We start from the raw sequence: 12,289 nt of genomic DNA, 5'->3' as shown, positions 1-12,289 counted from the left end.
GAGAGAAGCATCCAAAAAGTTTGATGTCATGCATGATGAGCGCGTATGAAAAACTTGTGGCGATGCACGGCAAAGTAGTTTTGGAAGTCAATGCAAAAAAAAAAAAAAAAGTAGTTTTGGAACTTGTCGTCTGGTACGTGAGCTGGAGCCGCTTTTTTTGGTTGGAAACGTATGGAGCTAATCTCTCAAATTATTCCATGAGGGACTAGTTATTTCTTGGACAAACACATTGCCACTCCAGCCAAAGAGCCCACTCTAGCCACCAAGGTGGTAGCCTAGTGGTACTGGTGTAATTTCTATCCTCATGATCCCAAATTTAAGTCCCTGCGGCATTGATTAAAATGTGGCTCAGCCACTACTTGGACATGAGGCATAGAAATGCTTCTTGGATCTCTAGTAGTCAGGGTGGTGCCAGGTGTAATGTACTCACACGTAGAACTCGAGCCAGAGCCTAGAGGGGTAGCTGAACCGGGCCCATGGGTAGGGAGGGTATGAGTAAAACCGATTGGGATGCCCAACACACGGCCATTTCTGTCCGCATCGAATATTCTCCTGGCGGGACGGAAGCCCAGTGGGGGCTGCTACGTAGGGGTGGGCTTGTCCCTCCCCCCCTCCTAGCAAAAAAAAAAAGGAGCCCACTCTCAAGAGCCACACTTCATCACAACCAACTAATGATTCTAATAAATTATTTGGGACAAGCAAGAGCGAAACCCATCCATCCAAGACGCTCGAGATCATTCAATCCAATGCTTGCTTCAATCTACTCGAAGGCAACCCATGGCAATCACCACTCCTGACCAGCTAAACCACTTTGGTGATAAATACACTGGGAGACTTCAATGGAGAGAGGTGCTCAAATGAAATAAAAAATAATGACTCCATATTCCCTAACGACTTGTTCTTGGAGGAGAGCCAAGCTTCAAGAGTTGGATTGTTGCTTTAAAACGAATAATAATGAAGTAGGATAATTTGTGACCACATACATATTTCAAAAAGAACTCCGATGTCAATTTCGATGGTTACGTTTGATGGTGGTAGGCGGGGCGGTGCTGGTTTTGTGATCAGAGATCTAGACTCTAAGATGGTTACGGTTGGAGGTTGCCAGATTTTTGACACCTCAATTCTTAGGCGAAGCTGAAGGCGGCATGGGTCGGGCTTAGTTATGCTCAGCGAGTGTTGCAGTGTAGCGCGGTGCTACTTAAGGAAGACTCACTACGATGATCGGATGGATTCAGAAGAGGTTGGCGGTGCGGATGTGCCACCTTCTGATCTGAGATATTAGAGCTTTGGTCTATGATAGAGTGGCTTTTCAAGCCATGCATGTTTATAGATAGGCCAACAGAGTTGCGAATTGGATGGCTACATACGTGGCTAACCACTCTGGGGGCACTATTGGGGTTGGGAAGAGTGAGCTGCCTAATGTGTTTTGAGATATATTGTATTTTGACTTTTTTTAATGTATCTGTATTAGATCTGTATAAACCATCCGTTTTAGTTAAAATAAAAATAAAAAAGCTACGACAACCTCACCTTGCCGGTGGTATGGCGAGTGAAATCTAATTCATGAGGGCAAAAAATCCTCCTTGCTATTGTGGTGGCAACCTCTTTTTGTTTGGAAAAGCTCTAATTACCAACACTTTGGTACGAGCACCTAGAAATTATGTGACCTTGTTAGGAAGAAGAGATTTTTTTTGAGAAAAAATAAAGAAGAGGTTGCCATCATCCTTCATCAAATGCTGAGCTTGTCCTTTGTGGCCGACCTCGATCATTGTTTCTTGAGGGTTCTTTCGGAAGTAGTTGCTGAAAGTACGATGTCTCATCTTTTTATAATTCAAGAGTAGTTTTCACAAGGCAAAATGTCAGTGTTCGCCAAGGACTGGCAGAAATTTAATTTCAAACCAGCATGCATGTGTTGTTTGGCATGCGATGCAAGAGAAGTAATATTAAGTTCCAGAAAAGATTTGATAGTGAACCATTAGATTAAGTTTTTTTTTCTAGGTAGTTAACTTTAGATTAAGTTTGATCCTCAGATCAAACAACTGTCTTAAGGGCCTATTTAATTGAACCAACGATTCTCCAAATTCTGGATTAAAAAAGGCCCTGATAATGAGATTCTTGTGCTTATGTATTCATCTGTATTATAATTAACTATGCCTTTTAATATTGGAGAATAATGAGAAAAGGTAGAAAATACCAGTTCTTCCCATCCTATAATGGCTATTATAATGTAACAAAGGATAAATAATGGAAATGGACTGATAACCATTGACAATGTTATTTCAGCTGTTATTTCAACTATAGATATTAAGTAGTTTTACAAAAAATAAATATTCTTTTCAGCTTCAGAACATCAAAACATCCCCAAAAGTTTGGCTTTACCATATGTAAGTTTATATTCTAAATATCTTGATATCTTTAAAGGCTCAACCGAAGAAGGATACTGAGCAGGAATTCATTCTTTCTGCTGGAGTTCAGAGTTCAAGAATATTTGAATATCACTCAATGCAGTCAATCAAGGGTTATAGGTTCTGATGGTTTGAAATTAAATTTCTAAAACTACTTAATATGAATGGTTGAAATAACAGCAGAAATAACATTGTCCATGATTATCAGTCAATTCCCATTATTTACCCTTTGTCATATTATAATAGTTATTCTAGGATGTGAAGAACTGGTATTCTTTTTCGATTATTCTCAATCCTCAAAAGAATATCTTTCAGATTTAGATCCTCATGGCACAGAAAAGAGAAAGAGGGAGATTGGGTAGAACCCGATACTTGCTGCTTCATTAATGATATTAGTTAGTGAGATTTTAGTTTCATAACCTTTCTTCTTTTCTTTGTCACAACAGATATCGTTCTTGAATAAAATCTGATTTTTAATACAAAGAGACATACGTCTAGTAATTACCTACCATATCACCGCTCTGTTCACTGTCACAATTCTGCTACCGTTGCGTTAGACCGATGAATGGATTCTGTGATATCAGTAGTTGAGAAGAGGACCGTTAGGTATGTAGATGTTTCAAAATTTCAGAAGAGCTAAGTAGAGTTTTGTCGGAGTTGCATTAATCTAAACAGGGAATGATTATTTTGGTTTCAATCCTCCAAAGGCCAATATAACAACCCAACAAAAACATTAACAACGATTATTCTAGTTTCGATTCCCACAATAACAACCGTAATAACATTAACAATGATTATTTTGTTTTCGAATCCCATTTGGTTTCAATAGAGTCCGAGATAATACCCAAAATAACATAAATAATGATTATTTTAGTTTTGATTCACACACATGGAGGGAGACTGAAATAACAGGCGAAATAACATTAATGATGATTATTTTGGATTTGATTCGCGCACACACAAAGAGACCGAAATACCAGCAGAAATAGCATTATCAATGATTATTTTGGTTTCAACACAGAGAGAGAAACAGACACACACACACAGAGAGAGAGAGAGAGAGAGAGAGAGAGAGAGAGAGAAACCAGCAGAAATAGCATTAACAATGATTATTTTGGTTTCAACTCCGATTTGATTTCAATGTTCAAACACAGAGATTGAAATAATAGCCGAAACAACATTAACAATGACTATTTTGATATCGATCGACATACAAAGACGCATAGAGACTGAACCAATGAACACTCCAAATCGCTTGCTGGAATGCATGCATGCATGCATTCCAAATTGCACGCACACATGCACATGTGCACATGCACGCGCGTGCATGCACACAAAAACAAAACTTCCACAAACAATTAAACAATCTGCTCTCAACAATCTATTTTACTATAAAAATAGTGACCATAAAAAAAAAACCATTATTGTTATCCATTATGTTTTTATTAACCATTACAGCAGCCACCGTTATATATAGATTGTGTTCTGATTAACATTTTACCTCTATATCCCCTATTCTGCTTATTTCCTCTCATCAAATGAAACACCACGACAGTCTGTGCCTATGCAACACTGCATTACCAAGGGCATCCCCAGATCTTCACAGCTTATGCTCATACCATTTCAGTCACTTCTCCATCACTTTCTCCTTACTAATACAACTGTTATTCTTTTCCAGAAAACCCTTCAACCTTTAAATCCACGCGTATCTCAACCTCATCATACATACAATACCCATATTACGAAGCAATGGACCCCCTTTGCCAATATTTGAATTCACACAGAATTGCCAACCTCAGCATTGTCTTGTAATTTTCCCTCCCACAAGTCTCTCTACTGTATGGCGATCAAACCACACCCCACAGGCTGACAACCACATCCACATATAATTTTACAACAGTACAACCACTAGGAATAACAAGGCATGGGTATTTGCCATGAACTCTGACTATGACACATTTTATATATTCTCATGGAGCTTCATTTTATTACCTTTAACCTCATATGACCAGAAACCCCTGCCACATTGATATCTGCAGAACAAACACTCAACAATCCCCTTGATGGCCTGCATTGTTTCCTCATTTTAGTAGAGAATGTTTAAGTAGTATTTAAAACATCATTATATTATATAACAGGAATGCTGACTAGTTCTTTATTTTTCACAGGGCATAAAGCAATCTAACCAAGTGAGAGATCAATAGCACCTGTAATATAGGCAGGGGCCGAAAGCGATTTATAATGTACAGACAGAGGATCTTTGTGAGAGACCTAAAGGTTATTTATTTAAAGCAAGATTCCATGCATTGATGAGCTTTAACCCAGATAACATTTGTATAGTGCAACAACAGCCTTGAATAGTAGATTGATAATTTGCGTAGAAGGGCCATAAAAGAGAAGGAACAAATAAGAGCTGGAGGAAGATGTCCAAGAGTGTCTCATGAACATCCACTGACTAAATGTATAAAATAAACGACTGTCAATGGAAAAGATTGAATATGAATGGATTATGTAATGGGAGTATGGGACAGGATAAAGCCTGTTTGTTTTGCTATGAAGCTTCAGTTCAAATTGATGACCAAATATATGCCAAGATATGTAATGCTGAAGACTAATACCAGATTGATCGCCAGGGAATTACAAAGTTATTTTCAAGAGCACAGTACCACGACACCGGTAAACGGGAAGGGGGGAATGCTGCAAACCTGCAATTGTGACCAGAACAACTACCAAGAGATGCAACTAAACTACAAAGAGAGATGTATTCTGTGGAATGTTTGTGTACCTACTTAAAACTGATGAAAGTGAACTAAAGAAAAGCTAATGGAATGGGCAATAAGATAAAAGAAACTAAAGCAATTAGCTATAGAAAAACAACTCACATGGTATGACTACAGAGAGAATGTTCAGATAGGTGTTGCAAAGAAGTTAAGTTGTGAAAAAGGATAGTGCAAATGCTCAATATGCTGTCTGAAAATGGCATTGAGTTGAAATTAGAGGCCAAAATTATATAAGTAGTTTCCACTACAATCCACAGCATGTGCCTACCAAATATATCAGATCTTTTCCTCAGATTACTTTAGCAACTGTGCATTCAATGCATAGGTTCAGGGAAAGTTCTGTGCTAACTGCATCTTAGGTCAAAAGATCTAGATGGAGAACAATAGAATAGCAAAAACAGTGCGAGCAACATTCCAAGAATGGTTGAACAATGATTCATATATACATTAGGATTAGATCCATGGCCAGATGATAGAATAAAAGGAATATGGGTAATGAAAGCAAATAAGGTTATATCAGATGAAGGGAAGATATCTGAAACATAATAAAAGTAAATTAGCATTAAAAAGGGAGTGGGAAAAAAATGGCATTAAAAAGAAAAATAAGTGACCTGGTCAACTAGCACTGCAACAGAACCTGATAAAAAGAAAGCAAATATATGAACTAGAAGCATCTGATGCCCATTATTCAAGCAATGCTTCCCAACAAAGATAATGTGCATCATTTGGAAAAGTCTTGTAGCTAAGCATAATGAACAGCTCCATCCTTATGAGGATTTCACAACCTGCCAGTGGGTCACTACTTAGTGGAAGACTGCCCACACTAGTTGTTGTACCATTGGTGGCTGCATTGGAGAAAGAAGTGAATAGATCTCGATTTTTTCTCACAAGTCAGTAGTCACCAGCACAAACACAGAAAAAATAATCAAAATGCAAAGCAACAATGTGCTTACAGTTTAGCATTGACTGTCCTACTAAGGCTCCAGTCATTTGCATCAGCCTTCACATGCACAATGATCAATTTCTTGATCAAAGACAAGAATGGCGACATACACAAAATATAGTATGAAAGCCTTCACTTAGTACATGGTGGAAACCAGCACAGCATGGTTTGCACATGTGAAGAACTTTAAGATGCAGACTTTCACATTTCCGGTGATCTGTGAAACCACTTTGGTGTAATTAAAAATATTATCGTTGAAAATTTATAAAAGTTACCTACATAAATTATGTTTGCAAAATTGAAAAGAAAAAAGTTCTGGCATTCAACAAAAGCTGATCAAGACGTGTTGATTTAACTGACACATGTTATGAAACCAAAGTTTGGACCTGGATCAAGGTTTAATGACTATAATACACAATGCAAGTAATAGTTCTGGGATGAAAAGACATCCACCTACCTGTAATTTACCCATGTAAAAAAACTATCATCAAGGTTAGACGGAACTCAACAAGTACTTCTAACAAAAATATGGAAACCTACCTTACATTTACCTAGAAGGAAGACAGAGAAAGGGAGAATGAGACAAGCATGTGTGCGCGTGCATGCACGAGAGAGAGAGAGAGAGAGAGAGAGAGAGAGAGAGAGAGTTAAAACTTTTAAATATAGATCAAATACCAAAATTTGCACATGTAAGGGAAGAGCAAGAATTTGACCTCTGCTTCACAAGAACTACAATAAGTTAATTAATGCAGCTCTTGCAGAGATTACCATCTTGGTTTACTCTAATTTGGAAAAAAGTAAAGGAAGGGGCTTAAATTTCAGTAATCAATATATAAGTAGCAACCAAAGGTATAAACACAAGTAAAAAACACACAAAAAAGGGACAAATGTAAGATCTGTCAACCTAAGAAAGCACAAAACCTCGAGCAACTATTGAGTTTTGAATGACATACACACTAAATATTGACAAGTATGCAATCCAGGCTTGCTGCATTGGTACCTTACCAGTACGATACAGTATGTTGGTATAGTACGGGGTGTATCATACCGTACCAATTCGGTACCAATATCCAGTACGAATGGCATACCGACACTCGGTATGCCGAAAAAATCTCGTACTATCCATACCGACATAGTACTAGTGTGTCATCGATACGAGGTCCGATACCAAGACAGTGAATCTTGTGTCTCACTATCAAGTTTAGATGTGTATGATCATGGATAGAAAGCTGTTAAGTAAGGATCGTTGTACAACCCTCAACTACACGGTTCAGGATGTACTGAGTCGTACTAAGGCTAACCGGCGCGATTCTAACTCTCGATTCGAGAAACGAGCGAGGGAATGAGAGAGGGAGAAAGAAAGAGAGGAAAAGAGGGAGGGTTCAAAACTAGGGCTCCGCGCAGCGCCCTCTGCGGACGAGCGGAGAGGAGGGCTTCCGAGCCTCCTCGCACCCTCTCTCGGCATCTTCCTCGCTCCCTCTCCCTCCCTCTCTTCAACCCAAGCCCCTGTTTCAAAAAAAATAGGGGTCCCGCCCAATGGCTTGGGCAGAGGAAGGCTTCCGAGCCCCCTCTCTCCCTCTCATAGCATCTCTCTTCTCCCTCCCTTTTTTTCTCTGCGGTGGGAAACTATCCCTCGATGAAGAGGGCAATATCCACTTTTTATAACGTTTTCCACTCTCTCCTTCTCCCTCTCCCCTAGCTCTCCGGTTTTCCTTCACCGGTACATGCCAGAATGGCATGCTACTAGCCTATTGGCATAGGTGCCAATTTCGATACTGCGGAATTTGCTGTTGAGTAATCCACAAAGTGTGATTTTCCGGTAACCTATAGAGATTTGTTTGGAGTTGTTAGTAGGAAGTTTGAATAATAAAGGGCATGGAATTACATCCTTGTACAACAACACTGGAAACATGATTTCGATGCCAAGATACTGCATGCAATAATCGATTGGCAATAAGTAATCATGCAATGATGCTAGTCAGAAAATATAGATGTCCAATAACCGATGGGCACTATATTCATAAAGATTGCAGACAGCAGTACTCAAATTGATTAATTCAAACACACACAGCTGTAAATTCAGAGACTATTATTACCATGTATTGTAAATGTTGTTCAAAAATGAACTACACAATAATGATGTTCTATCATGTTCTTTGCCTCAAAAACAGATATTCTATCATGTTCTTTTCAACTTGTGACTTCACATGGATTCTGTCGTGGGGGGTGAAAATACATGGTGATCTCTTAATGGTTGGGAGAAGCAAAATCTATTTTCTTAATGGCATTAATAATATTCATCAACTGCATTACCCATGTTGCAAAAAAAATGTTGACCGTGTAAATAACAATACCATAGCATGCCTTTCAAGACACCATCATGATCACTAGCTGCGAGTAAACAAGAAGAAAGGGCAATTTAACATTAACAGATATGAAGTGTCAACTATTGACAATGCAACACACCAGATGGTTAAACTACATATTACCATAGGAGGGAAGATGACACCTACCAGTTGAGCAGCACGGAGATCTTATTATGTTACAATATTTACAAGATGCTACGATCAGATCATGGTTAATCTTTAAAGTGGTTCCTGCTCAATATACTGACATCATGATTCAAACAGTTATAGGAGATTAAAAAAATGGGAAGTCACCTGACCATCAACATGCACACTGCTGCAACAGTACAAGTATAGTCATCCATACCAGGTCTATCATTGATCACACTTTTCAACACAACCCAGTGGTGATATGAAGATTAATATAACAATTAGCAAGTACATTGAAGTCCAAATGACAATAAAAAAAATCACATATTACCAAGGAAAATAATAGAAAAATCTCCATCAGCATACATCGCAGATAAAATAAACACCAGAACTTATAGCATATTCTATAAAAGTTGATCACTTTTCATCCAAGACGACAATAGCAATTAACAAGCCTAACACCATCATCACTAGCAGCAGTACATAATCCCATATAAGCATTATATAATTACTCAAACTTAGAGCAAAATACGCACTCAAGACTAAGTAAAGGAGCAAGCTTCATTATCAAACATACATCGGCCTCTCGGTCCACGCCCCCGAGACATGCCCATTCTCGCAGACATAAGCCCGGACCACCGGCTCCCCATCATCATGAAACCCAAACACCCTCCTCAAGCAAAATGCCGAGTGGAGATCCCAGGCCTCATTGCAAGAACAGAAGGCACAGTCCAGCTCAATCGTCCCCCGATTCGAGTCGCTGATCGTCCTCCACACCCTCGACCGCTTGAAATTCTTGAACACCCCTCTGAACAGCATGTACCTCCGCTTCTCCTCGACGTGGACACAGCCGGGCCACTCGCAGATATAGAGGCAGTCGCCTCTGAACCGGCTGGCCAGGAGCTTGTTCCCCTGTTCCCGGCTTAGGGTCCAGGACCCGGAGGCGAGGTGGGCGTCGACGGGGCCGACCCGCTGCTTCCTTCGCTTCTTCGAGGGCTCCCGGGGGATCAAGATCGGATTTTTAGCAGCGGAATCGGGGTCGGGGGGCGGAAAGGTGGGATTTTGGGAGGATTCGGAGGGGTCGTAGACTGTGTCGAAGTAGAGGTCGTCGAAGAGGGACCAGCAGGGGAGTGAAACGGGGTCATCGCCGGTGACCGGTGGTGGAGAGGGATCGGAGGCGGCTGCCGCGGCGGTGGCGGCGGTAGAGGGAGAATTGGGATGACGAGGGGGCAGGGAGAGGTCGGGGCCGATGTCGCGCTCGAGGCCGAAGTCGGAGTGCTCGAGGAGGACGCCGGCGCGGAGGAGGCCAGGGCAGCAGACAGAGAGCTTGTGGAGGGCGGCGGGGGAAGCGTCAGAGGGGAGGAGGTCGGCGGCAGCGGAGGGGAGGGCGCGGGCGCAGCGGGAGCGGCAGCAGACGCCGCGGACGAGGCCGGCGAAGCGGGCAGAGGTGCAGGCGAGGCGGGCCCAGTCGCGAGGGTCCGCCTCCAGCATCGCCAGGATATTCAGCACGATGTCCTCCGACAGAAGCGCGAAGGGCGACGCCGACGACGAGGACGAGGCGCTGGCCATTTTCGATTCTTCCACAAAATCTTGTTTGCTGTTTCTTTTCCCTTTTTCTATTTGGTTGGTTGAGGACCAAAAGGGGACTTGGGGTGGGATTTTGGGGGTTTAATCAGTTTAGGGATTTGATAGGTTGTTGTGATCGAGGAGGAGAAGGGAAGGAGAGAAGTGAGGAGGAGAGAGCGGTGATGGTGTGGGGGTTTTAGAGGCTATTATTTGATTTAATCTGCTAAGGTCGGTGATGGTTGGATTTTACTTCCTATATTTCTCTTTCCTTCTATGGGGGCCGGAAGAAGAGGAGCGACAAAAATGGTGGGGGCGAGAGAGAGAGAGAGAGGGGGGGGGGGGGGGGGGGGGGGGGGGGGGGCGCGGGGGAGAGGGAGGAAGAGAGCCGAAGAGAAAAGATGGTGCACGGTAACGAGAAGGTGGACCCGCGGTTTAGGGTTAAATGTCCGTGCATTGAACTCAACACGTAAAAGGACGCGAACGGGTCGAGTGAATTGGCCAGACTAGTCTACAATCCTTAACCCAATTTCGGGCCTTGTACTAGTGTTCGGCCACATTTGATGAGCCCAATCTCGTCACCCACAAAAAGGGAAAGCGGTTTAGGTCCCAGTGCAATGTATTGGAGATGAGGTATGTCGCGGTTATCACCCCCGACACCACCGCTCACGATGAATTTGTGCTGGTGTCAAGAGACTATTTAGTTAATGAGGAGAAATCATACCCTACGCTCCTGTGCATGAGGCGAATCATTAGCTCTTCATTTTATTTTTTATTTTAGAGATGCATCAAGATAAATACTTGATAAATACTTGATAAATGAGGCTATAAAATAGAGCAATTGTAATACTTGATAATTGAGTGTAGCGTATAATTTTTTATTAACTCGAAGGAGGAAGAGAAATGATAGAGTTTGGAGTACTTTGAAATCTTTGAGGTGGATGGTAGATTCGGTGTGAAGGAAGGCGAATCTTCTTTCCCCGGTCACCCTGTCATGCTTTGTCAAGCATCTTGTAACAACTAACAACTATACAGTTCTAACCAAGGATTCTATAATAGACCATTAGAACCATTTTCAATATTGAAGTTAAATAATTTATCCAGGAAGACATGATGGTCATGTGTATCTATCAACTATTCATTTTTGCGTGCAGTCTAAGCCTCGCTCAGAATGAACCATACTTAGATTGAGCGTGATCTAGTTTGCTTAAGCCCCACTTCTTGGCCTTGTGATGGAATGATACATCTTTATTTAACTTCATTCTGAAATGTAAGGGAATGTAAGGGACAGAAAAAAAAAAGAAGGTGGGTGCAAGCGCATGGAACGCAGATGAATAGCGTCCAAGAAAGCGGTGTCAAAGAGGAGAGTGGTGTTTCTCTTGACGTAAGTGTTGATCTGTGGTTGGTGTTGGTTTGGGACAAAAGAACGAGGACGACATGGTGGGAGAAAAGATAACGAGAGTGGGGCACCTTATGTGGCTTCCGAATGAGGGCCACAAAAGAAGGTGGTTGTGTGCGGATTCTGATGCTGCTCCTTTCTGGCGAGTCCCCTTCCTTCCCCACAGCCGGATGTCACCGTGGCACGCTTTCCTTCACTCGTGGAACAACAGCTGGGAGGATAGATACCATGTTTGAAAGTGCTGAGTTCTAGGACCTTGTAAGTAATCATTTTCCTCAGCTATTTCTGTTATTATAATGCAGATTATTCCAAAACTTTGTTGCCGTTGTGAACTTTAATCCATGGTGAGCCATTGCCATCTGTTAGCAAGAGAAATAATCCAAAACTTCCTCAGAAGTTGTTTGGATTGGGCTCGGATACGAAAGCATGAACGGGTTCAAAACTAGTATACTATGTATTTCGAACCCCAACCCTGAATGTAAGAAATTAAATATAATTTGTCAATAATGTGTTCTTGATTATAATTGCGTATGATTATCAATAAAATATTATATAAAATATATTTTCCAAAATATTTGAATATTATTTTCTACTATTTTTATTGCATAATATGTTTGCAATGTAATTAGGTAATCAATTTATACATATTTATTATGATTTATCTCTGGATTATTTTTCACCTGATTTGACTTGAAAAATTCGAT

The 12,289-nt window shown here is 41.1% G+C and overlaps 1 protein-coding gene across 1 annotated transcript; it reads right to left on the bottom strand.

Moving 5' to 3' along the window:
- Positions 1-8,882: 8,882 nt before the first annotated feature.
- LOC103715299 (phytochrome A-associated F-box protein) lies at positions 8,883-10,524 on the bottom strand. The gene has a single exon (XM_008802885.4). It carries the CDS (start codon positions 10,190-10,192, stop codon positions 9,191-9,193), a length of 1,002 nt encoding a protein of 333 aa, XP_008801107.2. The 5' UTR covers positions 10,193-10,524; the 3' UTR covers positions 8,883-9,190.
- Between the last annotated feature and the right edge of the window lie 1,765 nt (positions 10,525-12,289).

Source organism: Phoenix dactylifera, chromosome 3 (assembly GCF_009389715.1).
Source record: "Phoenix dactylifera cultivar Barhee BC4 chromosome 3, palm_55x_up_171113_PBpolish2nd_filt_p, whole genome shotgun sequence".
Classification (NCBI taxonomy): Eukaryota; Viridiplantae; Streptophyta; class Magnoliopsida; order Arecales; family Arecaceae; genus Phoenix; species Phoenix dactylifera.
Note: the sequence above shows the minus strand (reverse complement) of the source record. Positions and strands in the feature narration are given on the sequence as shown.

What these genes read in the sequence shown, in the direction of transcription:
- LOC103715299 (XM_008802885.4), bottom strand. Translation starts at nt 10,192, where the DNA reads ATGGCCAGCGCCTCGTCCTCGTCGTCGGCGTCGCCCTTCGCGCTTCTG.